The 16292-nt window shown below is 40.3% G+C and overlaps 2 protein-coding genes across 2 annotated transcripts; one reads left to right on the forward strand and one right to left on the reverse strand.

Annotated features, from left to right (window-relative positions):
• Nucleotides 1-1535: 1535 nt before the first annotated feature.
• LOC146704785 (uncharacterized) lies at nt 1536-8299 on the reverse strand. Its single transcript, XM_085465144.1, has 21 exons — nt 8243-8299; nt 7985-8079; nt 7811-7919; nt 7552-7677; nt 6712-6837; nt 6327-6431; nt 6126-6233; nt 5815-6032; nt 5453-5702; nt 4765-4864; nt 4602-4641; nt 4442-4499; nt 4262-4335; nt 4085-4169; nt 3921-3996; nt 3777-3844; nt 3601-3699; nt 3015-3119; nt 2779-2940; nt 2128-2188; nt 1536-1834 (listed from the first exon to the last, which is right to left on the reverse strand). Exons 1-21 carry the CDS (start codon nt 8282-8284, stop codon nt 1647-1649), a joined length of 2295 nt encoding a protein of 764 aa, XP_085321270.1. The 5' UTR covers nt 8285-8299; the 3' UTR covers nt 1536-1646.
• A 2372-nt stretch (nt 8300-10671) lies between these two features.
• On the forward strand, nt 10672-16048 carry edc3 (enhancer of mRNA decapping 3 homolog (S. cerevisiae)). Its single transcript, XM_085462158.1, has 7 exons — nt 10672-10817; nt 11045-11210; nt 11306-11532; nt 11606-11944; nt 12031-12184; nt 12584-12801; nt 12919-16048. Exons 2-7 carry the CDS (start codon nt 11047-11049, stop codon nt 13251-13253), a joined length of 1437 nt encoding a protein of 478 aa, XP_085318284.1. The 5' UTR covers nt 10672-10817; nt 11045-11046; the 3' UTR covers nt 13254-16048.
• The last annotated feature ends 244 nt before the right edge of the window (nt 16049-16292 follow it).

The raw sequence follows: 16292 nt of genomic DNA on the forward strand, positions 1-16292 counted from the left end.
CACAATCCTCAGGAAACATTCCAATCTCCACTGGTGCTCTGATCTGTCAGGTCTAATCTTTGTATGCATTAGTCTGTCAAGGAATTATTTTTTTATTTTTCTATTGCATGCAAACTCATCCTGTATATAGATCCAAGTGATTTCATGATATCAGTTTCCTGCACAATATGTCACATAAGCATGACTCAGATAATCTATTTATTTTATCTCAGAACCTGAAAGTACTTGTTCGTGAATAATAAGAGGCAGTATAGTGAATAACCCTTATATACTGTATATGCAAAGTTAAATGTGGTGCAAGTACAGTGTAAATTCCAGCTAAACATCTAAATTTAAAAAATGTATTTCACTCTTTTTGAACACTTTCACTCTATGCTTTATTTAAGATCTAAATCGTCTAAAAATCTGCTAGTACTTAACGAAAGTTAGACACATTGTGTTTGTGTATATGCATATAGACTACCAGGTGATCAATCTGCACCACGAGGGAGTTTTGATGAGCAGCAGAGAGACTAAAGCAGGGTCCTGTACTGTGTGGAACACTTCTTTCCTGTTTGACCTGCCTCCAGGAGACATCAGTCAGCTGCCCCTCATGCTTGAATTTGTAATAAACCAGGTCATTAATCATCATATACCACGGCAATAGTTTTATTTTTCCGTTATAATAAATGCAGCACAATTCAGCATCCCCTCTCTTGTCTAATGTGGCAGAATGCAGTCCTTTCAGAAGCCAGAGTTGTTGGCCGAGTCTTCGTTGGAGCAGAGGTTGCAGATGCAGGACGTGCTCATTGGAGAGACATGTGCAGCCAGCATGTGGAGCAGGCACGATGGCACACTATTCAACCTGAAACCGCAATAGAATAAGGCTGTTTGATGACCAATGGAGCGGATTTACTGTTGAGCTCTTTGGGCAACAAAAACGGTCAGACATGAAGCGCGTATGGATAGAGTCAACCTGTGATCTAGTTCACCTCAAGGTGCTGTCTACACTCAAGATGATACACACCCTCCTAATCTGGCAGCTTACTTGGACTTCAAAAATTTCCATCTATGGCATCCCAGTGGAGCTGCCCCCCAGCACTGCTGCTGTTTCAGTTCCTCCACCACCTCACTGTCAAAATGGGGACTTAAGGAGGTGTTATTAACTCATCGGCTCTGACAGATGTTTGAAAGGAGTGATGAGCTTGCAGCCAAACTCTGTATCCTGGAGTTGTCTGACTGAATTGTTGTTTAGGTATATGAAATGCCTGTGTTCAGTGAAACTCTGAGAAATCAGTTCTTTCAACATGGCCTTATTTCAGCATATCAGTCACTACATTCTTCTATGCAAAATGTAGAAAGTTGCTTTTAGTGTACGTTTCTGTAAAGCAAAGCCCAGAATAAACCTTTTAATTGTGCAGTCTTGTATCCATTTGGTTTCTATACCCAAAACGTTTTAACTGAACACTATAGTCTTTACAATACAGATGTATTTGGTCCTTGTCACTAAAAATCTTTCTGCCGGATTTTATCAGCTAAAAATGCTAAAATTATTGTTGTTCCGCTTAATGATTTTCTGTAACAACGATACAATAAAATATTTGAATGGAACAATCATTTTCTGTGAAGCATCAGGAATAAAGCTGGTTGGAGTCTTCACAAATACGTCATTTAACCTCTCCCTCCTCTTCATCAGGGCTACAGATGTGTACAAGCTCAGCCAGGAATATTCCATCAGGATAAAGGGGAAGTGTCCTCTTCCACTCTGGGCCATATTCATCTGAACACTGAGAAGACTTATCTGAGAGCTTTTTGGGGGGGCTACGGTCCCAGATTGACCTCTTTGACCTTAAGGCTTGACAAAAAGAAAAGACGGAGAAAATTTAAATTTCCAAACTTCAAATCCAACAAACAGACTAGAAATACAGAAAGAACTCAAACATAGAATCAGAAGGTGAATTCATTTAAACTAGAGACTTCTCCACCAATGACCATTTTTGTGCCTGTTTAAAAAAAAAAAAACAACTTCATGGACATTTGTGGACATGTCCCTGTTTGGGATGAGTACATCCTAAGACTTGAAACACAACACAGCCATGCAGACACGTTTCTACACTACTCATTACACTGATCCTAGCACAGCTTCACCTTGCAGCAGACTGTCATTTTTTGCCTTCAGATTGTTGATTTCTGCAGTCATAGCTGAGATCTGATGAGGAGAGGAACAGTTTCAAACCTCTGACTTCATGTTTCCTCTTGCAGGTGTGCATTGGCCATATTAATGCGCTATTTTATGATTTTAATCCTTTTTCTAAAAAATGTTCAGAAAAGTTGGTCAAAGATCTTCACATGGAAAAACACTGTAACTCATTCCTATCCTTTCATGGTTGACTTCACTGTGTTTCTACTGAATGGTTAACTCCTTTGCTTTATATCCGATTATTTACCAAGTGCAAGGAGTCATATTTGAGATTATAGCAGAAATGTTTTTTCCACGTACCATTTAAGCAGCTATGCAGTCAGAACGACAGCCCTGCTCTTTGATTAAAGTAGAAGCTGGGATTAGTGCTCTCTGCACATATGCGTGTATATATGTAATGAAAGTGAGGGCGGTTCAGAATTTCACAGTATAATCTGCGTGTCACGATAATGCCACTAAAGATATTAAGTCGAATCAGTTGCCGATGATATATATCCCTACAATATATATACTGTATATTCTTTTTATTCTTTTAGTTGGATTTTATAAATTTTTGAACTTGGTAATGCTTTCTGCAGCTGAACATTAAGTTTAATAACCTGCTGTTTCTGATCAAGGAGGCTTTCATCATGGGTCTCCTCTCCTGCCTCTCCCTCCTCCTCCTCCTCCTCTGCTGGACAGCCGTTAATCTCCTCTTCATCCTCCTCGAACACTGGCATCAAACCCGAGGCTTGTTGCCAGTTTCTCCTGTCCACTGCAGCCTGAGAGAAAGTCACAAACACTTTTTGGCCAGGATCATTGTGTTTTTCAGCTTTATATGGCTGAGGCTTCTTACCCTAACAAGTTTAACTGTGGGTGTCCAGTCTTGAGGTGAAGAGGCTCCATTGCTGTCACCCTGCTGGGCCTCCTTTCCCTCTCGTTCTTTAAATAAACTCTTTAACTACAGATGTAATAGAAAATAGCAGTTACTCAGGCTTGTTGTAACCTACTGCAGGTGTAAAACAAAACTGGCCACACTAGCAACTCCCTGAATGCTGGGACTAGCGCTATCAACATGCTAACATGCTAACACTAGTTAGAATGTACAAACTTTGTATAACTTTGTTTAATGTTTTAACCTGCTGGCCATCATTATGTAGCTGAAGCTGCAGGTAATACTGTTGTTGTTTATTAAATTAAGTACTTGATATAGTAATCATATTAGCATCTGATTTAAAATTTATTGGGATGTTTCACCGACAACCACAAGTCCAAACTTGTTGCAGGCTTTATCCTGAAATTCTCTGCAAAATCCTACGGCTCCCCTACCAATTCATATAAATAAGATTGTATTTCAGTGAAAGGTTAATAAGTAGACTGATTAACATTGCCACTCTGGAGCCATAGTGCTAACTTGGATCAGGACCAGAATCATACACTACCTGCTCAGTAACCAGTCTCCTTTGCTGCTCTGTGTCTACATTAAGCGGACAGACTGTTTTGCCCCTTTGGCCTTGGACAGAAGGTTTCCCATCTTCAACCTGTGGGCAAGATTTGCCTCATTTGTTACATTTACAAAGACAGGTGGCTTATAGTACATTCCATTTATGGACTTGACCTCATAAAACTGCCTCTGGGTTTGAAGCTTCGAGCTTGGGAGGATTTGGTTCACCTTCCCTGGAATCTCTGAAAACATCAGGAAGTCGTTTCAGAACTCAGCAAGGTAAATCAGTGCATTGAATCCTGGCAGGCCGGCTCATACCCTCTGAGTCACGAATGAAGATGTCTGTTAGAATGCTTCCCTGATCTTGGCCATCTTCAGGAAGCTTTTTCATGAGCTAAGGGGAGGAGATAAGAACATACCCTTCGGGTTATGAGTGGTTAAATGTGTTGATTTATAGTATGATCAGGTTGTAGTGACACTACCTTGAGCTCCAGGGCAGAAATCTTGATTTTAGCCTCATTTTTTTCCATCTCTCTCAGCCTTTCTAGAGTCTTTAAAGCATGTTCTCTAAGACAGTGCACATACTCATCTGTTACACAGTCATTTTCAGAGTCTACAACAATACGTCACACATAAGTTTAAGAAGTAAGAAAGCGTACTTTTCGCTCAGTTCATTCTCTTTGTCTGCAAGTTTTTGCTTCAGCCTTTGAACCTCACTGCTTTGGATGCTGACCTGTACGTAAATTACGAAAGACAACATCATCTTCTCGTCACAGTTCCCCTCACCTTCCATTAAGGTGTCAAAAATGCACATAAGTGAGGCAGGAATATTTTGTTACCTGAAGGAATTTGTTTGGGTGGCTCTCAGAGTCCCATAACAAAGAGGATTCTGATAAGCTGGAAAAAAAAAACAGTTATGATGAAGCTCACAAAATTTCATTTCAAGCACTTTCCTGACATTGTGTTTTGAAAATGAAAATCTCATCAAAATCTACTTACCATGTCTCTGTCCCTTTGTCTGGAATCTGGCCCCCTTCACCTGCAAATACAACGCCCCCTTGTGTCAGAGAATTATTTAATACTGGATAACTGCAAAATACCTGATCTGTATTCTTGTCTGGAATATTTTCACTTGACACAGATTATTCAGAAGTGAGCTCACCTTTACCTTCGTCCTTATCTCTATGAAGACGTGCCTGGCTCCCGCTCCTTTCCAGCTCCAGCTTTTCAAGCTCATCCCTGAGCAGCGAGTCACATCCTCCCTGAATGTTACAGGTGTTCAGTTATATCATCTACAGCTACAGGTTTCTATTCAGAGGCACACTGCCCTCTTTGTGCTGCTTCGGATTTAGATCTTTTTTCTCTAACTGGAAAAATATTATCAAAATGTTTGATGTTTGTTATACATGGCAAGTCCTTTTTTAGCCTTAGCAGTATTTTATTATAAACACTTGGATAAATGCACTTATTAAAAATGATCTCCCTTCACAAAAATAGTGTGACGTATAAGTAAACAAAATCATTTTGTTTACTTATACTTCACTTGGATCTTCCACTGCACAGAATTAAGTGTGTTCTGACATCAGAAGGCGGTGTTTACATTCATCTGCCCAAGAGGAAAACTTTCTTTGCACTTATTCCAGACATGTGTGATTGTGAGACATGACATGTTAGCCTGGAAGTTAGTCATGGTCCAGGAACTTATCCAAGTGCCTATGGAAAATATCAAGGTCTCATACACTGGGAAAAGACTTTAGTACAGTAGTAGTGTCTGAAAATGATTATTTGGGAGAAGCAGTATATGAGATATACTTGATGTCTTTAAGAGCATGGTAAAAGGATGTTCTTACTTTATTTCTTGAGTTCTTCTTTAACTCCTCTAACTCCTCTTGTGTAGACTGCAGGGTCAAAGCCACTTTTTGCCATTTCTCTGTCCAATGTGAGGCCACAGCCTTCAGTTCCTCGATGGTCTGGACCTTTACCACATCTTGTTTGCGATACTCTTCCTCCCGCTTTTCCTTCTCAAACACCTCACCCTCCAAACGCAGACACTGATTCCTCAGTTTCTGGTTTTCTAGTTCCAAGACTTCCACAGATTCCCTGAAGAAATAGTTTGACGTTTATGTAAAGAGAATTGTACTGCGCTGCATAGTCAATAACGAATAAAGAAGCATCTTCTCATATTAAATAATATGTGTGATCTCCATCTCACCTGTGCTCACAGCACTTTTCCTGCATTTCTTCTCGTCTGCCTTTAATTTCACTCTGCAGTTCCTCTTTTTCTCTGATCAGCTGAGAGCACTGCACCTCCAGATCGGTGACCTGTTTGGTGTTTATGATTTTCTCATCTGTCAGCTCCTGTAGCTCGTGGTGTGATATCTCCAGCCTCTTCTTGATCATTTCAAGCTCTCCTCTTATTTTTTCATTTTCCTGGTGCAATTACAGGAAGGCAATTCTTCAATTAAGAACCCTCCTCCCAACTAAAACTTATTGAAAGAATAGCTCCTCAAAAGCTTTTACAACCTCTCTGAGGGCCTTTGAGTCTTCCTTCACCACAACATCTTTCTGCTGCTGTTTGTTGTGAGTCTGCATCTCCAGGACTTGAACCCTGTGGAGAAGATTTGTCTTCTCCTGTAACGCACCCGAAAACCAAGATGTAGTTATAAATCACAGTGCTTTGATCTATGCTGTGGATTACACTCACATCACAGTTAAAAACAATACCTGTATCAGGTGATCTTTGTCACACAGAGCCTCAGTCAGTTTGGACTTTATTTCTTTTATATTGTCCTCCAACTTCAACACTTGAGTTGATAAGATGGCTTTTTCCTGAGCAAAATTAGGAAGATAATGTTTTAAATTAATTTTGATCATGTGTGTTGTAAAAACTGGACTTATGGGACTTTGATTGCGCATTGAAGGAAGTTTAAAAAAAAAAACAATTTGCTAACATCATGAAACATTTGTCATTTAAAATGGATCACATCTCTTTTCTCCGGAGCACAAACTATACAATGTTAACTGGTCAAAACAAATTTTGTTTATTGTCAGCTTTATCAGGCTTATGAGTGTGGATGTGCAATGAAATACTGAATTCTGGCAAACTGACCAGGCATGCTTGGCTGATCTTGTTGTTGGCTTCGCTCAGCTCTTTCTGCAGTTCAGAATGATCCTGTGCAGTGTGGCTGAGCTTCTTGTGCGTCTCCTCTATTTGACTCAACAGCGTCCTCTGCATCTGGGTGTGCACAGAAACAGAGCGCACACTGAAGAGATGAAAATAGCAACACCACTGATGCATGACACACAACACACTTTCATGTCACTTATACAAAACTATCTGCGATAACACGAAACCATCAACCGCTGATGATTCTTAGGGAAGGTATTTTCACACAAAACACTCATCTAAATATGACGGTGCACACAAAGAACCTCCTTTACAGCACTCCCCATCAGCAGCGAACTCCTCCGACAGGACAGTGTGAGTGCCACACCACAAAAACAAGTCAGAACAAGTCCATGTTCACTTGATGTAACAGAAAAGGGCCCAATGCACACAGTGTGGCCAGACAAGTGAACTTTTTCTGATTGTGCAGCTTTCCAGATACCTTGTTGCAGTGCAGCACAGCTCACTCTGTTCCGGCATCCTGCTCAATTAGGGGATGCAGAATTTTGGTCAGTCTCCCCTGATACCACACCCTGAACCCATTGCTCCAACCACACCCTGCCTGGCTTCCAATCTTCCCCAGTACCCACTGAAACAAGCCCATCCAACAGAGGATGGACCCCACAATCCACAAGACCCAAAGGATCCCTTGGAATCAAACCCCAAGAAAAAACCCCAAAAGTTCCACACAGTCAGATATCATTTGGTGAAACAAAACGGAGCAATACAATATATGACATTTGATTGTAGCATTGTGTTAAATTGTAATATTTTTAAATTCACCTCAATAGACGCTTGAAGCTGTTGGAGTGCCTTGTTACGCTCTTCTTCTAGTATCTTTGCCTTAGTCTCAGCCTCTTTCAGAGCCTCTCTCAACTCCAGCATCTCTGTGTCAACTTTCTGCTTCTCCTGGATTAAAACCATTTTTTAGAAAAAGTGTCATTTAGCAAAGGTGAACAAGGAGTCACACCTTGTTTAGCGTGAATCTTTTATAATAATCCAATGACTTCAACATCTGTCTGTTAAGACCTTCTTGACTCACTGGTAATGTTCTGTTGAGCGAGCCCGGAGCTCTCTCGGTTGATTGATCGATGCTTCCTCTGTCCAGAGCAGACCTCATATGTAACAAATCCTTCTCCAGATTTAAGACCCTTGTAAGCAAATATCATGTGAGAATTTTTTCTTAAATTATTAAATATTTTTTTCCTGGACTTACTTTTCACAGAGTTCTCTGCACTGTCTGCTTTTTTCATTTTCAGCTGATACAGCAGCCTTCTTCTCATCCTCGAGGCCCTTCATCATTTGTGGTAGCTGCTATGGGACACATTATTACGTGGTGAGAGGATGCTGTGTGCAAGACAAACCAAATACGTATCCAGAGTAGCAATCAATCCAAAACAGCTAAAGAGAATGAAAAAATCAACACACTCAAAACAAATAAGGCATTTGGTCTTAGACATTTCAATCAACTTGCCCTGCCAGGCAGCTGTGCAATAGTTGCGTTGTAGCTCAGCATGTCTCTGGTCTTCAGCCAGTCCAGTTGAGACTCAAGTCGCTCGTGAGCCTCCTGCAGCCAGTGCACCACTTCTGTTTGTCTGAAGCTACTTCCATCCCGGGCAGCCCTTAACTCAGCCCCTAATGATCGTGTGGGACTCTCAGGCCCCAGATGGGACAATGATCGCCACCTCCTTAGACCTGGGTCATTTTGCCTGGAGCCACCAGCACTGCTCGATGTTCAGAAACACATAAATTAGCCATATACCAACCTCACTGAAAACTCATGTCTCTATATAATATTCCCCCAACCTTGTGCTGACTTTGGACAGAAAGCCTGATCCTGATACAGATGCCACACCACACCATGCTGATGTCTAAAAAGAGGAGCGGGAAGCATTTTCTTTTAAATAATTACCTTCTGATTATTCAAGTTCAGAAATATAAAATGATATCTTGATCTTGCCTGGCCTGTAAAGCGAGATTTGGTGTCCCACATATCCAGGTCTGCAGAAGAAAATGGGCTTGAACCCCTAAACATCCTGTAGCGTCTTCCTATCCAAGTTAATGCTCCTCTCTGTTTGGGAGATGTTACACTCCACACGTCTGCCCACGTGTCAAAGACAGATTTTCACACAAAGATGACAGCTCAACGTGTTGTGGCTATTCATAGATCATGTGTCTTGATATTTGAATTGCTTACTTCATGATCATCATCTGGTTTTAACACTTTGGGGTTGTTACGGCGTGTTTATGAAATTTAGATAATTCAGTGGTCGTTGTTCTTCATGTGTTTTTCACACCAGTCTCCATATCTAAATGCATGTATACCATGTCATCAACTGTATCATGAGAGATAAGAACAGATGTGCATGGTGAAATTTAAACTGACTTCTGCAGTGCACTAAATGACACTTTCTCTTACCTTGATGAAGAAACCCTCTCTTGTGCACTGAGGATGCTCATTTCATCTCATGGAGTATCACGCAGCTTTGATAACACCTTTTTCAGCATATAGCCCTTTAGCGCGTGTATCCATGACAGCCTCTGCACACAGGACTCTGTTGGGTGAGTGTGTCACGGATAACACTCCTGGGATAGCCTCTGCATGAGCTCACTTTGCCTGCTGACTTACTTGTTTGTTGACACGAGTTGTCAGGAGCATCTCCCAAACGACCAGCTTGTCCTTGATTAATTATGCGTAACAGTAAATGATTGACTGTGATCGCTCTAAGCACAAAAAGAGAAAACAATGCTTGATATGATTGTTTTTTTTTCTTTCTTTCTGTATTTAAACTTCAGGGAGCAACATGATGGATAATCTTTGGGCAGTTCTATAAATCAGTGTGAAATATTGCACACAAGTGGCAAAATCCAAATTTGTTTCTCTGCGTTAGCAAGTCAGACCATTATTCAGAAGCACTGCTCTGTTAATGAAAATTTTTCCACCAGCAACAAATATTTAATGACTCAATATTCTACTAACCAAATCTATTTGAATTAGTGGTTTGCCATTTGCAAGTAGGTACTAGAACCCATGCTGAGATGGGATCACACCAGCTGAGACACTAATCACACCATTTCTGACTCATGAGAAGTCAGACATCATGACATCTGTATTTTGTACAAAGAAGTACTCGGTACATGTTTGTTTAAAATTATGACCTTCATTTTCTCAGTTACACATTTTTAAAATTGCAGTTCTTCTATCAATACCACAACAATTATGGGAACAAAATACACAAATGGATAAAAATGTATATACGTCTTTGTTTGCTTGTTTTAAAATATTTGTTTCAACTGAAAATCTAGAAGTGAGGTTATACTGAGGTTTATGTGGAAGCTTTGTTTCTGCCACTAAGAAAAAAAAAAAGTCAAATGTCGACTTATTTATTACAATTGTGTATCTCAAATTTTTGACTTCTGTTGAAGTCATTTCTGAGAAAGTCTGAATTTTTAGATACCATAGGCGAAATTTCAAGTTTAGTTAATGAGACTAAACTGAAATTTGGACGTATAGAAGACATTTTTCTATTTTTTTCAGTGCCTGAAACAAGTTTCCATAATATCCATAAGATGTACCCACTAAAGGAAATTTGTTTTTGCCAACTGTAAGTCAAAGCTACGCTGTTACGTATCGCTATAGTTATATGAAATAACTGGAAATTTCGAGATACTAAGTATGTCAACATGTTGAGATACTAACCAGAGATTTTGAGATAATGAGTTGAAATTTCTATTTAGCTCTGCCTGACTTTTTGTGTTTGTGTGTTTGTGTTTGTGTGTGTGTGTGTGTGTGTGTGTGGGGGGGGGGCAAAACAAGCTTCACCACAGATTTCCAGCTGTCTGGCAAAAAATTGTTAAGCTTCGGCTCTTATTTCGAAAACGTACTTCTTCCGGAAACAGGAAGTGGTATAAACCGTGAAAGCTTGCTCCATTCAAAAAGCTAAGAAGCTAATAGTTGAAGAAGAAACAGTTTTCTTATGAGCACTTAATATCGCAGTTTATTGAGTTGTATTGTTCAGGAGGCTCTTCATCACCGTAACTCCAAAAAGGTAAACAATTTTTTTTTCAAGGCGATATTACCTTCATATAAACTTAGCTAAGGTTGATAGCAGGCCGTGGCTAAGCTAGTCACGACTCTCTAGTAAAACCGAACGACTAGTATTTCTGATGTCCTGGTCACAAAGTTAGCTAACAGGATGATTCCTGTCTCTAGAAATCTTCTCTGACAATAATGCTACACAATTAATATTTTCTTTCTTAATAACACGTGCTGCAGAAATGGCCGCGGATTGGTTGGGTAGTTTGGTGTCAATTAACTGTGGACCAACGCTGGGAGTCTACCAGGGAGAAGTATCATCTGTGGACCAGTCCAGCCAAACCATCTCCTTAAGACAGCCTTTCCACAATGGAGTCAAGTGTCCCGTGCCAGAGGTCACATTCAGGTAAGTCTGTGCTACTAAATGTTAGCTCATTGTCAACTTTTTAGCTCATCGGTTTTGTTATTTAACGTAATTCTGACTCATATTTTTTTTCCCAGTGCCATTGACATAAAAGACCTAAAGATTTTAGATTTTAGAAATGACAATAGTCGGACTACCTCTGCTGCACCTGCAAAGGTAACCAGCGCACCGGTTGCAGTCCCAAAGGGTGACCCTAGATCTGTGGAGAAACTGAACTCTCCACAGCACTGCTCTAAAAGTTATGGAGAGCGTCATCTGGACATACCTGGCCAGCCTAAAGGATTCCGTCGAAGACATAACTCCTGTAAGTGCAATGCTGTTAAATTCACTAAAAATCTGTGGCAAAGTGGTTAACTATATATTTATCATCCCCTCAGGGTCAGCCAGTAATCGAGGGGTAAATCAAGTGACGCCGAAGAAGAATGGGGTGAAGAATGGCCAGATGAAGCAGAGAGATGATGAGTGTTTTGGCGACGGCGTGGATGATTTCCTGGACACAGACTTTGATTTTGAAGGAAACCTGGCTCTTTTTGACAAAGCAGCAGTTTTCTCAGAGATTGACATATCGGAGCGTCGTAATGGTGTGAGGTCACGCGGCACACCTCAGGAGCAGACTCCTACTCGGTACCGGCATGATGAGAACATCCTGGAGGCCAAACCTGTTGTGTACAGACAGATTACTGTACCGCAGCCTGGGGCCAAAGAATACTGCACCGGCAAGTGTTTTATATTGGAATGAATGAAGTGGAGATGCAGGTAAATCAATTTAAGCCTTAATTGATGTTTGCTTTACTTTCCACAGACTCTGGACTTGTTGTACCAAGTATAACCTACGAACTGCACAAGCGTCTGTTGTCTGTTGCTGAGCGCCATGGTCTGTCACTGGAGAGGAGACTGGAAATGACTGGAGTGTGTGCCAGTCAGATGGCACTTACATTACTAGGGGGGCCAAACAGGTAAGCAATTATCTAAAATGTGCCTTTTGTTGAACTGGCAACATTTAGGAAATGATACTAATATATGGGGATTCTAAATATCACATTATAGTTAAAATGGGTTTCAGTTTCACTTTGTTCTTTTTAAATATACTTTAAGAAGTTTTTAGTGCAGTGAAAACAACTGTAAAAACCCCAAAATGAATATATACAAAATGCAATACTATTCCCTAGAAAGTAAATACTCCCCAGAGAGTGAGCTGCTTTGGTGGAGGTTTGTGCTCTCAGAGTACTTATTTTTTCCTAAGTTTCTCTCTTGTTTCTATTTATTTCATATTTGTCGCATCAACACTAATTAACCTAGTCATTTTGTTCTTCTAAAGTACTAAATAAAATCTTTGCTATTCCTGCTTCTTCCAGATTCACCCCGAAGAATTTGCACCAGCATCCCACGGTGGCACTGCTGTGTGGCCCTCATGTTCAGGGAGCTCAGGGCATCAGCTGCGGTCGCCACCTGGCCAATCACGAAGTGGAGGTCGTCCTGTTTCTGCCAAACTTTGTCAAAATGCATGACGCCGTGACCAGCGAGGTCACCCTCTTCAACAAAACTGGTGGCAAACAGGTGTCCAGTATCAAAGGTAGGTTTGTTTTGTGGCTTTATTGATCTCTCCCCCTCCAAATACTGTTGGCTTCATTAAAAACAAAAGCGTTGCTAAATACCTTGACATTCTTATTTTTTCTCTGTGGCTCCACAGACCTCCCTGACACCCCTGTGGATCTAATCATTAACTGTCTGGACTGTCATGAGAACACATTCCTGATGGATCAGCCTTGGTACTGGGCGGCTGCAGACTGGGCGAATCAGAACAGAGCACCAGTGCTAAGCTTAGATCCCCCTGCTAGCGGCCAGGGGCAGGCAGTTGAAGCCAAATGGTCCCTCTCACTTTGCCTTCCACTCCCCTTAGCTGAAGGGGCTGGCAGGGTCTACCTGTGTGACATAGGAATTCCTCGCCAGGTGTTCCAGGAAGTGGGAATCAAATACCATTCTCCCTTTGGCTGCAAATTTGTCATCCCCTTGCACTCGGCATAACGGGTCAGATGGTCGACATCTCACGTCATGTTGACAGATTAAATCTTTTACCTTCCATGACCGTTTGGGTTTTGGCGCCTTATATTCCAGAGTTAGATCTGTTTTTCCAGTTTATCTGTGAAATTTCTAACTCGGCGTGTGCAAACAGATCTTTTTCCTCATACTGAAGGACCAGTGGTGATGCATCTTACAGTAGCGTAGTAGGATTAAGTGCATATAGATAGAGATAGGGGGGGGAAAAGTAAGCATTTCTGAAAATACAGACTTTTGGAGGGTATAGCAAGCAGTTTAATAAGATTGCTAATAAGTCTTGTTAATTCATAATGATAACCAAAGTGTCAAAGAATGCAACATTAGAGCCGTTTCAAAGAGGGAATACAGGAGAACAGTGCTGGTTTCTTCAACTTTTTATGTTAAAGTTTCTCTTGCTGTCAGTTCAAACATAAATATGGTGTCGTGCACACCATATCTGCAATATGTGCACAGCACTTGTGGCAAAGATCATTGTCAGCGTTGTGTCAAACAAAGTCTAACCACATTTAGTTCTCCGTGCTGTAGTCATGAAGAACACAGCATCTAGTTGTCTTTGTGTATGTGCTGCAGAGAAGATCGTCTGCTTTAGCCCTCACACATACTCAGAGCTCCTGGTTCTGGATTGTGAAAATCTAAAAGTGTACTATAGGCTTCATCTTATTGTACAATACATGCAGTGGCATAAAATGTTACATCATGTTTTTGCTGTTTAGGGCTATCTTTTGTGAGCTCTCAAAAGGCAGGAGACGTGCAGTCATAATCCTCTTCACACTTGTCTGTTATAATGACTGCATACATTCAGACTTGCGCCATGTTGAAAGTATGATATGTAAATGTTAGTCTGTTTTAGATTGCTGCAGGGACTTTTATGAGTGTGTGACTGTGTGCTTGTTCAGACATGAAGTTGACACATTAAGATGCTGACAGCTTAATGGCTGTAAGGGGCTTTAATGTTCAGATTTAAAGTGAGTAGGACAATCACTGATTTAAAACAGGAGAGTTCTGAAAGTCATGGCAATCTAACTTTCTTTCAAAGCACTCCAGTGATTAGACGCAGATTCATCTCGGTTTACACGCATGAACAATTTTCACACGTATTGGGATCTGACGGCTTACAGTTAAGCTTACGCTGGTCTTTCCATTGCTGCCTGCAGTACTTTGCCACATTCTGTCACTGTTATGTAATGCTTTGTTGGGAATTAAGCTTGTAATATTTGTCCTAAATAACAAGGTGTTCAAATACAAGAGCAGCAGATTACAACAGCTTTTTTGTCTCTTCTGCAAATTATATTGTGATGATAAGGGCTCTGGAAACAAGACATGGCATGTAAAATAGATGCAGTCGTACCTTTTCATGATAATTTAAGGGGAAATAAGTTTATTAAACTTTGGTACAGTTATGGGATGAAGGGCTTTACTGTTGTTTGAAAGGCCCAAAGTTCTATTTGTACAACTCATGTAAAATCTTTATTGCTTCATCGAATGCCAACTAGAGTTTAGATTTGTTAAATATATTTTTCATACAGCGTCTGTTGTCTTTCAGCCATTACTGTATTATGGAGAAAATATTCAGTAGACTGCAGACTAAGTACTGATACCATATTCTCTCACAGTGAACTATCAAGTCTGCTAATTCTTGGCGATGTTGGGTTGCTGTTGCCTGTTTAGCTTGGTAGTACAGATTGGATTCAAAAGCCAACTTTGCTTTACACAATCAAAACTGGTGCAGACTTGATGAGGTCAAAGCAATTGCACAACTTCGGCAAGTTTTTGCAGTATTGCATGTTTCATATGCAGAAGTTAATAGAAGTCTGTCAAAGCGGAGCCCGAAGTGGCACAATTATAAGTGACACTTTGGCTAAAAATAAGTCCGACCAAAAAGGTTGGAGTGATCTTTTTTTTTTTTTACCAAATGTTACTTTCTGTGTGGTGGGATTCAAATGTATTTCAATTCATTTGTGCTGATGCAGCGTCCCACACTTGAATACTTTCTAGGAACCAATAAAATTGGCTTAAAAAAAAAAAAAAGAACTGCAGGATTGGGCAATCGTGGAAATCACAAAATATTCTTGATTCTTGTGTTCACGCTTTTATTTCAGGACATTAAGCTGATATTTAACAATACACTAAATCACAAACTGTGAAGTTCACGTGCAGCTGCTTTTTTTTTCTTCCCTTTGATGCCTTGATTGGAGGCATGTCTACTCAGATCTTTCAAGCAATGAATGTAACCATTTGCTGTGAAATGTGTCCAGAAGTGTATTACGTTGAGGTTACCAATCTGTGTCGGATCTGCATAGCTGTTCTCTAACGTGCCCTTATTTGGAGTTGGATTGTGTATTCTTTGAAATTGGTGTAAGAAAGGCTAAATTTAAGCAGTCCACACCATCTGAGGATTTTTTTTTTTTTTTTTGAAAGTCATTGTAATTGTTTCTTTTGTGTAAATTAATCTGCACAGACTTCATGTACCGATTTGCCCAAAGTTACTTTCATACTTAAGTATTTTGTCCTTTCGCTAACATTCCTCTGACTGCATGTGTTATGTCACATCTGTTGAGACAAGTCTGGCTTGGAAACGTCATCAGCCAGCGTTGCTGAATGTGAATAAAATGAGTTTAGTTCGTCTTTGGCCACTAGGGGGCAGTGAATAAAACTTTTATGGTGGTTCCCTTTTGTTCTGCTGTAATGACAACTTTGTGTACTTAACACTATTTTCTCATCAACGGCAACAAAGAAAGGATTGTATATCAATAAAATGTGAACAGTCGAAGAACTTGGATCAGTCTGACTTTTTACAGGAAATATGTTTGTGCAAGTCTTTTTGCAGCAGCAGATGGGGATTCCCTCCTCCCCCTGCACCCCCATTTTCCTTTTCTTTTTAATCATTTATATGTCTTAAATGTTAAGGGCAGACATGCATATTAACTCGAGAAATATATAGACACGCAACTTTGCAACACAGAATTTGTTTTTTTTAGTGAGTTCCCTTTGAAGCCTCATGTGCAA

Source organism: Copadichromis virginalis, linkage group LG7 (assembly GCF_057382275.1).
Source record: "Copadichromis virginalis isolate Kocher_CV1m ecotype Utaka linkage group LG7, C_Virginalis_male_GT1.1, whole genome shotgun sequence".
Lineage (NCBI taxonomy): Eukaryota > Metazoa > Chordata > Actinopteri > Cichliformes > Cichlidae > Copadichromis > Copadichromis virginalis.

What these genes read in the sequence shown, in the direction of transcription:
- LOC146704785 (XM_085465144.1), bottom strand. Translation starts at nt 8,284, where the DNA reads ATGCTGAGCTACAACGCAACTATTGCACAGCTGCCTGGCAGG. An exon ending in CGCTCAACAGAACATTACCA is followed by an intron (nt 7,678 to 7,810) that starts GTGAGTCAAGAA and finishes GTTTTAATCCAG; the next exon opens with GAGAAGCAGAAAGTTGACAC. An exon ending in GGAGACTGGTTACTGAGCAG is followed by an intron (nt 3,120 to 3,600) that starts GTAGTGTATGAT and finishes TTACATCTGTAG; the next exon opens with TTAAAGAGTTTATTTAAAGA.
- edc3 (XM_085462158.1), top strand. Translation starts at nt 11,047, where the DNA reads ATGGCCGCGGATTGGTTGGGTAGTTTGGTGTCAATTAACTGTGGACCA. An exon ending in GTGCCAGAGGTCACATTCAG is followed by an intron (nt 11,211 to 11,305) that starts GTAAGTCTGTGC and finishes TTTTTTTCCCAG; the next exon opens with TGCCATTGACATAAAAGACC. An exon ending in ACAGGTGTCCAGTATCAAAG is followed by an intron (nt 12,802 to 12,918) that starts GTAGGTTTGTTT and finishes GTGGCTCCACAG; the next exon opens with ACCTCCCTGACACCCCTGTG.